This window comes from Manacus candei, unplaced genomic scaffold (assembly GCF_025592945.1).
Source record: "Manacus candei isolate 608988 ecotype Guabito, Panama unplaced genomic scaffold, ASM2559294v1 h1tg000119l, whole genome shotgun sequence".
Lineage (NCBI taxonomy): Eukaryota > Metazoa > Chordata > Aves > Passeriformes > Pipridae > Manacus > Manacus candei.
In genome coordinates, this window is record NW_026138167.1 from 1,095,905 (window position 1) to 1,110,400 (window position 14,496).

Below are 14,496 nucleotides of genomic sequence, written 5' to 3' on the forward strand. Positions count from 1 at the left end.
GAGTAACCAAAACATTTGCCCAACTTGCTACATTTTTATAAGAATACAAGGCAGTTATATCAGTGGTACTGCAGGCCTGGTCAGACACCCCCCCCCTGCATTTCTGGAAGGAAAGCCACATCTCTGATCCAGCAGTGAAGGGAGGGTGAAGGTACCACCACAGTCAGCTCCACCTCGCAGGAACTGAGGGTCACTAAAGCCCCTCAGCTTCTGAGCTCCCTGCAGGGGCTACAGGGTGGTACAAAGCCATGGCACAGCCAGGGACAGCTGGAATAACCCACCTTTTCTACCAACAGACAAAAAAAGATGGGCTTCTTGGTAGCTTTTCTATTCTTGCAACACCAAAGTGGCATTAACAGTATCTTGTTTTAAATGATGAACAGAAATTACAATTTGAAAATGTGTACGTGTATATATATACACATACACATATATATATACACACTTGCATGTCAGTATTCTGTACATATACATTAAAGATACCTACTCAAACCCCAGAATTGCTTTTGAAAGTTATTAGAGCAGTCCCTGCTGACTTGATAAGGCAACTGTGCAGTGGAGGATATTTCAAAATTAACATCTAGTACCTGTCTTCCAAAAGTAAATTAAAAAGTGTTGTGTAACTTAAGAGGAAGATGCAATACCCACAGGCACACGCTCACTCACACAGACACAGCAGTTGCTCAGGTTCCTTGGAAGGCAAGGCCGTGGACACCAGAAGCAGAACCTTGTCCACATGTCCAGGGAAAGGTGGATCCCTTCCCCTCCTCTCTGCAGGAGGTGCCCCCCTCAGCCTCTGCTTACCTGACTCCCCTTTTTGAATGGTATAAAATGTCTTTTTAAATCTGTTTGGCAAATACATATTTCAACAGGTTTTGTTTATTTTAAAGGCATATTATTTTTAGCCCCCTCCCATGCTATATATATAAAATACAAAGACCCTCTGCAGCATCTGTACACATCTTAGAACTGAAATGTAAAAATGTCTGTAATTTCCTTATAAAAGACAATTCTGTTTAAATATAGTACCCATTTTTTCCCCCAAAGGGTACTAGCCTTAACTTTTTTTTTTAATTCCACCAGCTGCTTTTGTGGGGTATTTATTTACACATTTTTGGTACCTTTAAACCAAAGAAGTTATACTTTTAAAGACAAAAAAAATATATATAGTCAACTGTCATTTTAAAAGAAAAAAAATTGGTACCAAAAGACACTAAGCACACAGGTTGAGGTCTGTTATGTCAAGTATCAGGCCAGGGAAAGCAGTAAGCTAATGGGAAAAAAGGAAATCACAAAAGCAAACTAAAACAAATGTTAGAGTAATGAACTGACCAAGTGAGATGACTGCTCCAGCAAGCTTGGAAATAAAATCAACTGGTTTGTGGACCATGTAACATGTTCAGCCCATCTTGCAGCAGAATTAGGCAATTGAGGTGAATACACGTTTTTTCCTCACAAACAGTTGACCAGAAGGATCTGGCTTTGTCTGCCAACAGCCCTGTGCCCCTGTGCAGACATGGCTGTGTGTGCACACAGAGCTTTCACAAACACGGGGTTGGGGGGCTGGGAGTTCCCAAAGGAGCCCACCCCACACAGCTCACCCTGGCCAGGGCCCTGCCCATCCCTCTGCAGCCCCAGCAGTGCCAGCACAGCCCTGGAGCGCAGGAACAGCCTGGGACACTCGGTGCTGTGTGTGCTGGGCTCTTCCAGCACAAAGCACCTGCAAGGCCACTCCAGATGCAAGTTCTCTGAAACAAATCCTTGAGCGACCTCAGACATCCCACCTGTGCTCTGTGACTCAGGCTGTGCTGAAGACCAGTTCAGTCGGACAAACAAAAAAGGTCTCCAAATCCTGTCCCTCTCCACCTTTTTTAAGCTTTACTATACTGTGTATTACCATCATGCAGCTTTCTTCTTTCCCCACAAAAACTGAGAACAGCTTTTAGTTCATCATGTAAGGCCTTTGGTGCTTTCACTTGCGAGCAGGGGCTCAGTGTGAGTTCAACAGCATTTGTGTTTTACACAGATATGGTTTACTGTGAAATACAGCCTCGCTGGGAAGGCAGATGACAGAAGCCTCAACCTCTGACAATGACCATCACTTTTCCTCCACCCTCCCAATATTCTTTACACTCCTGCCTTTCTCCCTGGGAAACTTGAGTCCTTTTCTGGCACAGCATCCAGGGAGAGGTAACATTTAAAAGGTTTTAGCACAGCAAGTAGGATGCTGCATTAAGCAGAGGGAGGCTGTTGGATTTAAATCCCTCAAGCAGTGCTTGTCCACTGCACTGCCCGTGTGGCTGTGCTCAAATGCAAAAAGAAGGCACCACTTCCTGCTCTTCCAGCCCCTGCCCACAGTGACTGCAGCACCACCACCCCTCGTGGGGCTCCCAACACTGACTGAGCTCTCCTTTCTGGAGCCCAGCTTGGCTCAGGGGGGAGTTCTGCTGAAAGCTACTTCATCCTACAAAAAAACGAGATGGTTGGCAGGGATGAGAATCTGGGCAGGGATATAATGCTGAGGATTTGAGATGCCTATATAAAAAAGTGAGAATCTCATCTGGATGCCTGTTGTTTCCAGAAATTGAGAGGGGGAGGCAGGAGATGGAACAAGAACTTGCCACAACAATCTATTGTGAAAAGTTGGGGGCTGTCAGCTGCATTAGAGTAATCTTGCCACTGTGTCCTCCCAATTAAAGGCACTTCTAAAGCTACTACAATACCATATCTACAGTAAAATGTTTTAAGGTTAACAGTGCATTGTCCTGACCTGGATTTCTACAGTCTGAAGTCAAGCTCATGACAAAGAGCACAAATCTGACTAATTGTTCATGAACACATTTTGTGGAGAGAAAGAAAAAGGAACAACCCCTTTAATGGATACACACTGCATTAGCAGATGTGTAGGGTGATAAGTCACAGAACATTAGTGTGTTGTATCTATGCATGAAAGTATTCTTCCTGAAGAGGCTGTCTGACAAAAGAGTATGTTCCCAGATTTCAGCTGTCATTTCATGTCCACTGCACTGCTTTGGCTTTCCAAGCTGTTTTATCAAAGGGTCATGTAAGTCACTGTCTGGGAAAAAAGGATATTTCAAGCAGAACCCACATTAATGACCACACCAAGCCTCTCAATTAGCTAATGAAGCGCTCCGTTGCATGTAATGAGCCAAACCCCAAAGGACAGTGGGAGTTAGGGACCAGAAGCCCCAGCAGACGAGAACTCCTGAAGACAAAATTGTGCGATTTGAAGCATGACTTGCCTTGCTTTTAAATATTTGTGCAAAACTTATGTAAGGTTTGTATATAAAAATTATTACAGCTTTCAATGCTGCATTTAGCAGTGTTAACTTAGAAAAGACAAAATGATATGCTGTATTCTCCCCAAACCTTTAAATCACACCACCTCAGTCTTCATTTGCCAGCGTCTCAGTGGACAGCCAGATTTTGGCACCACTTAAAAATTTGCTTAACGGTGTTCCCAAAATGCTCCGTCTGCAGAGGTTCCCTACAGGAGAAAAGGGGAATGAGGAGGAGAGAAAGTCTGGGGCACCCGAGGTGTCATTGAAACCACTGGCTCTGAAGTACATCCTGCTTTGATCCAGTTCTGTGCAGTGGCCTTGCAAGGAAGGGTTGCTTTTGTAGTGCCGAAGGTTCCGGTTCAACATGTCCACTTCATCTGCCAGCACAGACACCCTGTGGAAGGCAGTGACGGAGCCACCGTGGCTGATCTGGGCCTCGGGAACCCAGCGGAAGTAGCACAGTTTCCACAGTTTGATTTGTGTTGCAGAGAGGTGGGGCAGGATCAGGCCATGCAGGTCCACAGGCTTTGCAAACCAGTCCCTGAAGAACTGCTCCCTGCTGTGGCTCGGGCTCTCTGCTGGCTGGAAGAGGTCTGGCTTCAGTTTTAGTATCAGAGAGTTTCTCCTTGGAAGGAACTCCTGCTCCCCAATGATCCCGTTCTTTAATGCTGGGGGAGCACCTCGCAATGTGGAGCTGTAGTTTTTCTGCAGAAAAGAAATACTGGTAATTTTCCAGTTTTACATTCATTTGAATAGCAGATTTCCCCAAGCTGCCAGAGTGCATCATCCAGAGAAACGTTGCAACCTTTAAACACTTCTGAGCTTGTGAGTCACTACTGCAGGGCTCACAGGGAAAACTGTGGCCACTTGGGCCCTTCAAAAGAAATACATATGTTTTCTAGCAACAAATTATTGACTTATAATCAGTATTTACTGAACATACTGACAACCCTGGGGGGGGAAAGTGGCATGCCATCCCTTTTCCATAGGTGAGATTATGCAAATGTTGGCAGTGAGCTCAGTCACATCAGAAGATGTCCCAGAACACAAGGCTCGACAATTTACATCTTTGCTTCTACAGAAAACCATTTCTTTTGGCTGGGAAGCCAAGGAAATTGAGGCTCCTCCTGTTAAACCACGGGTGTAACACAGGCTGTACCTGCAGCTCTTCCAGCAGGAGCCCCTGTGGGTGGGCACAGGCCCAGCCCTGCCCTGCCCTGCCCAGAGAGCTCAGTTACCTTGGAGCGTTTGAAGGATTTCATGGCCCCGTTGTGCACACACGGCGCGCTCTTCCCCACGTACAGCGGGTTGTGGAACAGCAGGCGGTCCCGGCTGGAGAACTGAAGAGACCAGTCCCAAACACAAGGGAATCTGAGGCCTTTCTCACCACCCAGCTGAATGTTTTTGCTTATAGCGAATTCCTGCAAGAAGTTAACATTCAGGGATGTCATTTAGAGGCAGCACAACAGAGCAGCGAGACAGCTGGAGAAAACAGCTGTGCCCTGTTCTCATTTGGGCAGTTACTTTTCAATGATATTGTTTGCTTACTCTTAATCCCCAAACTGTGATTTTGAGAATATACCAACAGTCTCTCAATGCTCTAATTCTTTGTAAGGTGGCTACCTAAAATTTTAAAGGGAAAATATTTAACAAAATAAATATGTTTCACTTTTATCAGCCATCAAATGTTTTCTACACAAGGTTCTGTTCAGTTTTCAAAAACAAATTAAGTGTTCAGTCTTCTAAGTGCTTTCCTAGTGCATTGCTATCTGAACTTTATGCAGTATTTCCAACTTTTTCAACTATTTAAACAATTACGTCAAGAGATTTCAAAGTTTGCCTGAAGCGTGAAATTCTATTTATTGCCTGTCATTCTGCTTTATCAGTTCCAGATATAGATTTGCTTCCTAGAGGAATACAAACAATAACGTACAATAGCAATGCTTTCCTAGGAAAAAACAAAACCAAAATTCAATAGACTTTCTTCTTGAACAGTTCCTGTCTCTGCAAAGATCACCTGAAAGGACATTTTGATCATCTTCATCTGGGGACCTGACTGTTTTGCCCAAACAGAGTGTGACATTTTGCAAAGCACACAGGAGCAACTGAGCTGGGGCGCTGTTGTTTCCAGAGGGGCACAGGGCAGGGGGCAGAGCTCCCACTCACTCACAGTGCTCTCCTTCACACGCTGGTGGGGGCAGTTGAAGAGGAAGGTGCCGAAGAGTGAGATGCGGGCGCTGTCGTGCAGCAGGGTCAGGTACACCTCGGAGAACTCGAAGGCTGCTGGGTACTGCTCCAGCAGCTGCCACACGCAGTCAAGAAACATCAGGAACAAAGGAGACTGGGAAAAGAAGCAGGGGATTATTAGATTTAACAAAGGCTTCTCCCAGATCATACTAATTTGTTTGCAGTTATTGCTCCATTAGGGTATTTAGCTGCATCTCTGGTACATTACTCAACAGGGTAAACTATTTGCAGTCTTGTATTTTTTATGGTTCTATGCAACTATAACACCCTGTATTCCTGTTTAGCCACTCGCTTTATCAGAACTACCTTTGCACAGCTTTCCCTTGTCTTCCTTCATACTTATGTAGCTGCAAAAATACTTCCTGCCACCTGGATGTCCCTCATCATTTCCAAATTAGTGCTTGTATGAGCCTTCCTTACCTCTTGGCTTTGTATTTGCAATTTATATACTTCCTTCTTGTTTAAAATGACCAGAAAGCTTATGATTCAGCCATGTTAACTTCTCACTACATTTTTGAGCTCTTTCCATAGCAGCCCATGAATGGCAAAAGCATAAACCATCATTTATGTATAGCTTTAGAAACATTTTCCTCTTCCCAGTTTCAATCTTCAGTATATCCCTTGCAAGGGTCAAATATCAGCTTTCTCACTATTTCCCTCTGGGCAATAGTTTCTTTATCCCTTCCCCCATTTTCTCCTCTCGGTGCTCAGTGTCCTCGGTCTGTCGGCTCCACACTCTGAGGATATTGCTTTTCTAAGATTCTTGGGCACTGTCCCTGAAAAAGGTTGCTAACCTAGGTCCTCTGTTCTTCCAACCGCAGTTACAAATCTCTCCCTTGCAATGAAGAGGCCAAATAAGACTGGCTGGAAATGCTGGGAATGAAGCCCTGCACTACCCTCTGTAGATCCCCATGGAGCTGTGCCAGCTCTGTGCCAGCCCAAAGCTTTGAGGGCACTGCACAGGGATCAGACTTTGCATCCAGAACACCAGGGATGAGAGCAGAGATCACTGGTAAAACAAACAGCAAAACTACCCCCTGTAAACCCACTCCTCACCTCCTTTTATTTTAATTTTAAATGTGAGCTGTGCTGGTGTTTGTAACAGTGGGACCTTTTCATGTGGAACACTGAAGTAAAATAAAAATCCATTTCATTGCACCTGGTGTTTCATTGATTCTCACATGGCTACAGAGGATAAAGAAAAGGTATCTCTACCCTGGACGAAGACTTATTTTCTCTGACATTATTTTAATGAGATTGCAAAGTATTAAAACGTATTATTACTTTTAGATTTCTGTACAAATAAATGTCCAGGATGATATCTACCAGATACTGTTATCACATGCAAATACAACTCATTTTTACCTCTTTGTCAGATCTCTTTAAGTGGTTGCACCTATCTAAAAACTGATATCCTGCCATGACCCATTCCTTCTGTATTAAGCTTTGAAATCCAACAATTGTTCGAAAATAGGGATCCAGCATGACTTGGATGAGAGAAGCAGCAACACAGCTCAGGTCCCGTCCCTCTTCCTCTGTGAATAACATACAGAATGAATACAACACATAAGGTATATATGAACATGTACAGAACTGGATCTCTAAGAGCAAGAAGAGGCACCTAGGTCTAGTGTTTTTATTCTAATTTCTTTTAAAAGATCCTTTTTTTTGCTGTAATTGTTCTCCTAGTTAAAAAAAAAAAACAAACAGAAGAAAAACACACCTCTTTTTTCTTAAACTGAGACTCATAGTATAGAAAGGGTTCCTGCAGTACTCAGCACAACAGTGCATTCATCAAGAACAAAATATCCCTTTGATGCTAAGGACTATACTACAGTTCAGACACATAACAAAATTATTTTCCTTTCTAGTTCCCCAAATGACTAATATATTTAGAAGTGATGGGGTTTATGTTTAAAGATTACAGTTGATTTTATCTAAATCTGTTTATCTCCATTATCACAGTAATGCTCAGAATTACAGGATGCTCTGCGTTGCATTACCTTGCAGAACTACAGAGACGTGCTTGCACTCCATCATATAGACAAGCTCTGCAGAATGCCTAAGAAATGATCTAGACAGGAAAGGAAAGTGATTTAACAGTTAATATAACAGGTTCACATTCGACAAGAAAAAATATTTGGGATATCTATATATCTCTCTATATAACTCATATATTAAAACAGAGAATCTTCCAAATGATGGATTGCTTATTTACACTGCTGAAAGCTTTCCACGGCTCATTAAAACCATCTCATTAGTGGTACAAACCTAATGTACTCTAACCAGCGAGTATTCTCCAGTGAGGACAGCCACTTCTCCTCGGTTTCTTCAAAAGGCTCTGCAATAGGGAAAGTAATGACATTGCAGAACAACTTCAAATAACTATCCCTGTTAGCCAGATCTATTCGAATTCACTGCATTTCAAGAAAATAACCACCGTGAGAGAAGGCCAGTCCAGCCTACCATTGACACAGAGCTGTTTGAGTTTGATGTGTGCAGCCTGGACTTCCTGGATGTTGGGGAGACACTTGTCCAGGTCAGATTTGTAAACATCACTTCTCAGGGGATGGCTCCGAGTTATTGCATTACAAATCCTATGTCAGGAAAAGAATCAGCAGGTTTGTTATTGCAGAGGAAAGAAACAGTCTTTCAAGAAATGTGCCACAGTCTTTAACTGCAAACTAGAACCACATAAAACATGCACCTTATTCTCAAAAAAAAAAGTTTCCTAGTTTATATGCAGGAGATATATTGCTCCTGCCATAAACCTAACGACTCAGAGATTTTTGGTATGTGCTAGTCACAAAACGAAGAAATGGAAATGCTGGAACATGAAAACAATGCATTTGGGAAATGAAAATCTGAGGCTGACTGACAGTTAAATAGTGCTATTCAATTTTTAATTTTCCATCATTTGTAATAAGACTTATCTATGCTAAATAAACAGAACATATATAAAGCTTGTGAAGTCAGGAAATCTGACAAGGTTTCAAATAAAACTCAGAGCTCCAGTTCACACAATGCAGGTGTTTGCACTACTACAGAAAGTCACTCTACAAATTAAACCAAAGAACAAAAAATAACAAGTTAGCAAAGTACTTATGCAAGGCTCTAAATGCCTTCAATCTTTCATCAAGGACAGCGAATGACAAATGTTTCACAGAAATACCAAGGGCATTGTGGCACTAAATCTACAGAACTGTATTTCCCACTGTTCCCACTGTCTTGCCGAAGCAGGTAAGAAAATCTCCACCAATGTAGGCTGTGTTACAGTAAATCTGATCCTTTATCAGTAAATTCTGCCACCTAATGATGAGCCGCCTAAAAAATAAACATGCCCTAAAATCTGAAAAGTTATTCAGTATTTGAAACTGAGGTTGGACCTCGAACAGAAATTGTGTCAGAACTACATCCAGAGAACAGTCTCTCAGAAGTCCCCACACTACAACACTATGAAGCAAATATCCATCCCTGCTGTATGTTACAGTCACCAATTGTGTTACTCTGACCCTCTGATTAGGGAATAACTCAACTAATCACTTACCTTTGATCAATCCTTCGTTGCTGCAATACATCTTTAATGTTGGCCATTCTTACAAGGGCACTCCCGTTAGGGTGATTCCAGGACCATAACTGATATGGGGAAAGAAACACAAAAGAAACAACAAAATAATATAGGTTAGTGTTATTTTGTAGAAATATCTTATTAATGCTACACAGAACTCTGTTCATTGGCAAACACAACTTTAAGATTAATATTGTACAATGATCAAGAACAGCAACAGAATAAAGACAACACTTACTGGCATTCGCCTCCCAATGAAAGAGTAGGAGTATAGCTTAAGGTCTTGATCTGCTAAGGAAGATGGAACCACAAAATATTCTGGAAGGCTTGGGGAAAAAAATACAATAAAGAAAGGTCACTTTTCCCTGTGTTTTTTACCAGCTTCTCTCTTGCCGCAGCTCAGTCAAACTGCCCCACAGCAGCCCCTGCAGTGCTGTCCCATGTGATGGCACGGGCATGGCTCAGATAGAGCTGTTTGGAGACGTGTATGTGCCACAGGGAAGGACAAAAGCATGAAAGCCACAGATGCCAAAATCTGACATTTCCTTTAATGACAAGGCTTGCAGTATACTTCAGCTGGGGGGCCCTCCAGGGAGCGGCCCGTTTGTGAGGTGCAGAGCACGGGTGGGTGGGACGGAGGCTGTGGCAGAGGAGACAAGACAATTCCTGACAGGACAATTCCAAGGCAGTACAATTCCCTTCCCCCAGTGTCCCAGAGCAACTTACCAAGTAGAAATCATATACCCCTCGTTGACTGAACACACTCTCCACTCGGATGCACCGGTCCTTTTGATTTCTCTGTCCCAGTCAGAGTAGGTTTCAAACAAAGGTGTCTGCTGAGCACTGGCACTGCCGATGCCACCGCCACCACCTCCTGGGTCTATGCCATTCACCTTTGCTAGGAAGAGAAAAGTCATCAATGCACATTAAAAAAAAAAAAAGGAAAGAAAAAAATTAACCCCCTCACCTTCCTAATTGCAAGAATGAGCCATTAGCATCAGGACTAATATTACCTATTTTTGCATTACAAGAAAGCAGTGATTTAATGATAGCTTAATGGTGATACATGAAGATGTAAATGCATTTTTTTCCCCCGCAATTTCAATAGAAAACATCAAATTGGTATGCTGTGCTGCTTGATAGAAAGCAAGACACATATTAACACTCAGGAACAAATGTTACGTCCAGTCACGCAATTTCTTTCTTCAATATGCCAAAGTTCACAACATTTTAAAAAAATAAAGCCTTTACAGGCTACCCTTTAATAGGTACCTTGTGAAGAAAGAAAAATAAAACTTATACAATTTCAACAACTTTAAATGACTGCTGTATTAACAGCAAATAAAATAGATGGAAGGCCAGGTTAAAATATGTTTTTATATATCTGTACTTATATCCACAAAAAAAGGTGGTCTACCATTTTGTGTCAAGGGACCAGGAGATTCTATAGTTTGTTGCTAATACAGAAGGATCTCTTTTGCTGGTCATTCTTTAGGTGCCAAGGAGACACTCAGCAATGTCAAAGGAAACTGCTTTTTTGTTTCTTGACACTTGGAAGTAAATTTTTAGAGGAAAGTGGAATAAACTGAGACAACTCTCTCAGCTCCCCTGTGAAAGCTCTGATCTTTGGCTGTTCTAGTCTGTAAGGATGCAAGAGCCTGCCCAGCCACAGCAGGAACAGCGTCAGGGCTCTGCTGACATCACACTGACTCTGCAGTGTCTACTTTCTGTATCTATCCATTTCATTCTTGCACTGGTACTCTGACTACTTATGTTCTTCTGAAGAAAACTGGACTAAAATCAGAAAGAAGTAGTTCTTCAAAGACAGAAGCAGAGAAATACGATAATTAACAAAAACTGTCAGAATTTTACTGTTCAATAGCAAGATATGTAACTATCAAATATAGTCTGGGAAAAAAACGATGTACACCAGAGCAATGCAGGCTTTTTATGTTCCTCAGGAAGCACAAAGACAGTATCTCACCTCTTACTTTACTGGGAGTAGGAGGGATAGAGAGTCATAAAACAGTGCTGGAATTGCAAGAGTAAAGCCAGAGATCTCTGCTACAAACCCTAGAGTTCACAATAACAACAATCCCCCAACCCGAAAGTATTTCAAACTCTTCTCCAGCAGCTGCAGGATAGCAGAACAACTATCCTTTGCCATTCTGGTCTGCTGCTCCAGAGGAACATTTTACCCACCTTATGTAATTCTTCCACTAGGTATTTTTCCATACAGCAAATGGTATTTTAAGGACAGAGTAAAGGCAACTTTAACAGACTAACATTGTATTGCAATTTTATCTGCAAATTGGCTTCCTCTCTAGTCCTTTATAACACTAAAGTACATGGACCTTAATAACTGCTGGAGTTGTAGGAGGTAAGAAATTCTCTGTGTACTTATGTGTGCAGCATGATCACATGCACAGCTGTTCTCGTGCATGCACAGGGCAGTCACGGAGGCACCTGCACGAAGAACATGCTTTTCTGTGCAAATCTGAAGGCCTGCTCTCATAATTCCACAACATTCATACTTGGTAACAGGCAGGTCAGTGGTTTCTAGTGCCAGCTGCTGAGTGAATCTCTCAGTACCACAGAACTCCAGCAATGGCACCTTCTCTGAGTGAGGCTTGTGAGGCAGAGCTGAGGCTTTCAGCGGTGTATTGGCTGGGGAACACTCCAGTGACCGCACAGCATTGCACTAGAAATCAAGTTCCAAAGGATCTGGTTCAGGCTTACCTAACTGACAAGGTTCAGGTGGAGACTGGCCTTGAGCAGAGAGGGTGTGCTCCAGCTCAGCAGGGGTGGTGGAGGTTTTGAGTGGTAAGAACTGCCTAGTAAGCCTCTAGGAAAGAAGGTATGGAGTCCCAAGTTGCACAAATCCTCCTGCAATACCACCAGAAGAGAAACTTATTCCCAAAAGAAGGGCAGGTGAACAAGCCTGCCTGATGGGAGATTAACTGGCTACCTACAGCACCGATGCAGACAAACAATAGGAGGATGGAAGCGTGGATTGACAAATAGGAGTAGTCATGCTGACATAGGTACTTTGGCTTTGTTTCTGACAGGAAAGACATTTCTTTTGATTTTGGTCGTTAACGTCTATCACAATGAATGACTTACAACCATTATAAGTAAGAAGCTGGGTGCAGAACAAGCCGACTTTGTTACCCCTGGAGAAAGCCTCAAATGCTTTTTGCCACTGGTTCCAGACAGAAGTCTTACTAAAAATACATATTACGAAGTAGGAAAAAACCACAATCAAAGTACTTTCATACTTACCTAGACTATGATACATTTCCCCAACATACTCAAATGCAAAGAGAAGCTGAAGATCTGTTGGCTGAGAATAATGAGCTATTGCAAGGCACACCTAGGAGAGAAACATTTCTTACTGTTATTTATAGACAAAAAAATATTGCCCTTAAGTATGCAGAGCTGTTGAAAAGCTAGAAATCAGTCTTCTGATATTTTATTTCCATATTTTATCTGAGTGAATATATAGTTGCACATACTGATATTTGCCACACTGCAATCATATCATGACCATCTGTCAAGAGTGACCAACTGGTAAGGGTGGACTAAGTCTTTGCAAGAAGGGTCAGACTGCAACAGGCAGCCCTAAACATGACCCTCTGTATCCAGAGAGACAAGTAAGGACTTGGAGCTCGTGTGTTGTGCCTGCCCACCTGAACAGAGAAGTAAGGAGGAGAACAGAAAAAGCAGAGTACAACACACAGGCAGTGAGCACAGCACAGCAAAATCTCATTTGAAACTGGTATTTCAACTACATTTTTAAAAATAGAGTACTTATCAGTATAGCCTAAGAACCTAAGAATGGCCATGCTGAGTCCATTCCCAAGGTAAACTTAGCACTTTGCTCCTGACAGCAGCCAGCAATCCATGCTTAAGGAAGGGGGTGAAACACAGAAAACACTGAATGGAATTTTACCAGCATAATTTTCAGCAGTTCAGCCACTTTCTGAACTAAAATTTGGTATCAGTATTTAACAGATATTTCTTGTACAAAGTTGTTGGTTGTACCAGGAGGTTTTTGATGTGACATCCCTTTACAGGAGTCCCATTGGTTCTTCCCCTAAGACTCCTGAGATTAAACTTGAGTGCAGCACATGGTTTAGGATTAGATACTAGACTTAAAATACAGTCAAACTTCTCTAGTCTCTCCCTCTTTAAATGTGGATAGTCACTAACAGATACAGAAGATTTGACTAAAAATGTAATATCTAGAAGAATCCCACTCAGGAATTTAAAAAATCAAGTAGAAACTGGCACTGTTATACTGCAAATTGCAGGACTTCAATGGGGTCTTGAGTTTTGCCCTCTTCCCTCAATATTTGCTTCTCCATTTTACTAAAATGTACCTGCCTTATCTCTAAAGAAACTACTTAAGGAAAAGAAGGCCATAAACCACAGGACTCTGTTCTACATGGTCAGATACAGATATTGCATGTGACAAAAGTTTTTAATCAGGGACATAGTGCAAGTCCACATTATTACCACCTAAAATTTTTCCTATTTTCTTCCTTCCCTTCAACTTCCCATGACTTTCCACATTTGGGAACACAATGACACATTTATTCATGGTGTAGCAGTTTAGGTTACTATTTTTGAAAAACATTCTGTGCATCCAAGAAATTGTTTTCTGTTAATGAAGGAAAGTTTTCTTGTTGTGATTGCCATAAAAGAAAGATTTGCACAACAGAACTGAAGGAATAAAGCATTGAGGGACAGGAAAAAAGCCTGAGAGCTCAGTTCTGCTAAGTTCTACATGGAGAAAGTTACCACACTTCTACTGGCTTGTATGCAATATATATGGCATTATGGAACCTCTGCTGTATTTCTATATACTTTGGCTTTTGATGGGGACATTCCTCATTATTTAAAAAACTAGTAATGACAATAGACTAATTTCAGCTGAAAACGTTTTTTCACCAACACTTCCCAACAAAAAAATTCCTATCAAGTCTTAGAACAACAGCTTCTTTAACTGATCTCCCCACACTTTCAGCTCTACAAGGAAACTGCAAAAGAAAATAGAGGGCAGAACATTCCGAGGGTGACAACCCCTCAGAACACCCAAACAGTACAAGTGTCCCTGGGAAACAGTCTAGCAGGACTTATCAAATGAACATTTACAAGCTCATTGCCAGGATTTGGTAAAATTTTTCATGACTATCATGAAATAACTGGAAGGCATGCACATTTTATTAAATCTTGTGATTTCAGCGTACAAGCCAAAGCTGAAGAAGCCAGCTATTCAACAATATCTGGCCACTTCTAACAGATTTCTTATGGCTACCATTAAAAATGAAACACAATGGAAATCTCTGTATATACACATTTTTACTTCCATTTTTC

The 14,496-nt window shown here is 41.9% G+C and overlaps 1 protein-coding gene across 4 annotated transcripts in view; it reads right to left on the reverse strand.

Annotated features, from left to right (window-relative positions):
• Positions 1–3,135: 3,135 nt before the first annotated feature.
• Positions 3,136–14,496, reverse strand: part of MTMR10 (myotubularin related protein 10) — a 32,201-nt gene continuing 20,840 nt past the window's right edge. For all 4 annotated transcript variants that reach the window (XM_051770498.1, XM_051770499.1, XM_051770497.1 and 1 more), the window contains 11 exons: positions 12,400–12,490; positions 9,844–10,015; positions 9,356–9,443; positions 9,097–9,185; positions 8,016–8,146; positions 7,821–7,890; positions 7,553–7,623; positions 6,915–7,084; positions 5,473–5,643; positions 4,541–4,723; positions 3,136–4,007 (listed from right to left, as the gene is read on the reverse strand). In XM_051770498.1, the coding sequence (XP_051626458.1) occupies positions 3,408–4,007; positions 4,541–4,723; positions 5,473–5,643; positions 6,915–7,084; positions 7,553–7,623; positions 7,821–7,890; positions 8,016–8,146; positions 9,097–9,185; positions 9,356–9,443; positions 9,844–10,015; positions 12,400–12,490 (1,836 nt within the window). In that variant the 3' untranslated portion in view covers positions 3,136–3,407. The remainder of the gene's footprint in view (positions 4,008–4,540; positions 4,724–5,472; positions 5,644–6,914; positions 7,085–7,552; positions 7,624–7,820; positions 7,891–8,015; positions 8,147–9,096; positions 9,186–9,355; positions 9,444–9,843; positions 10,016–12,399; positions 12,491–14,496) is intronic.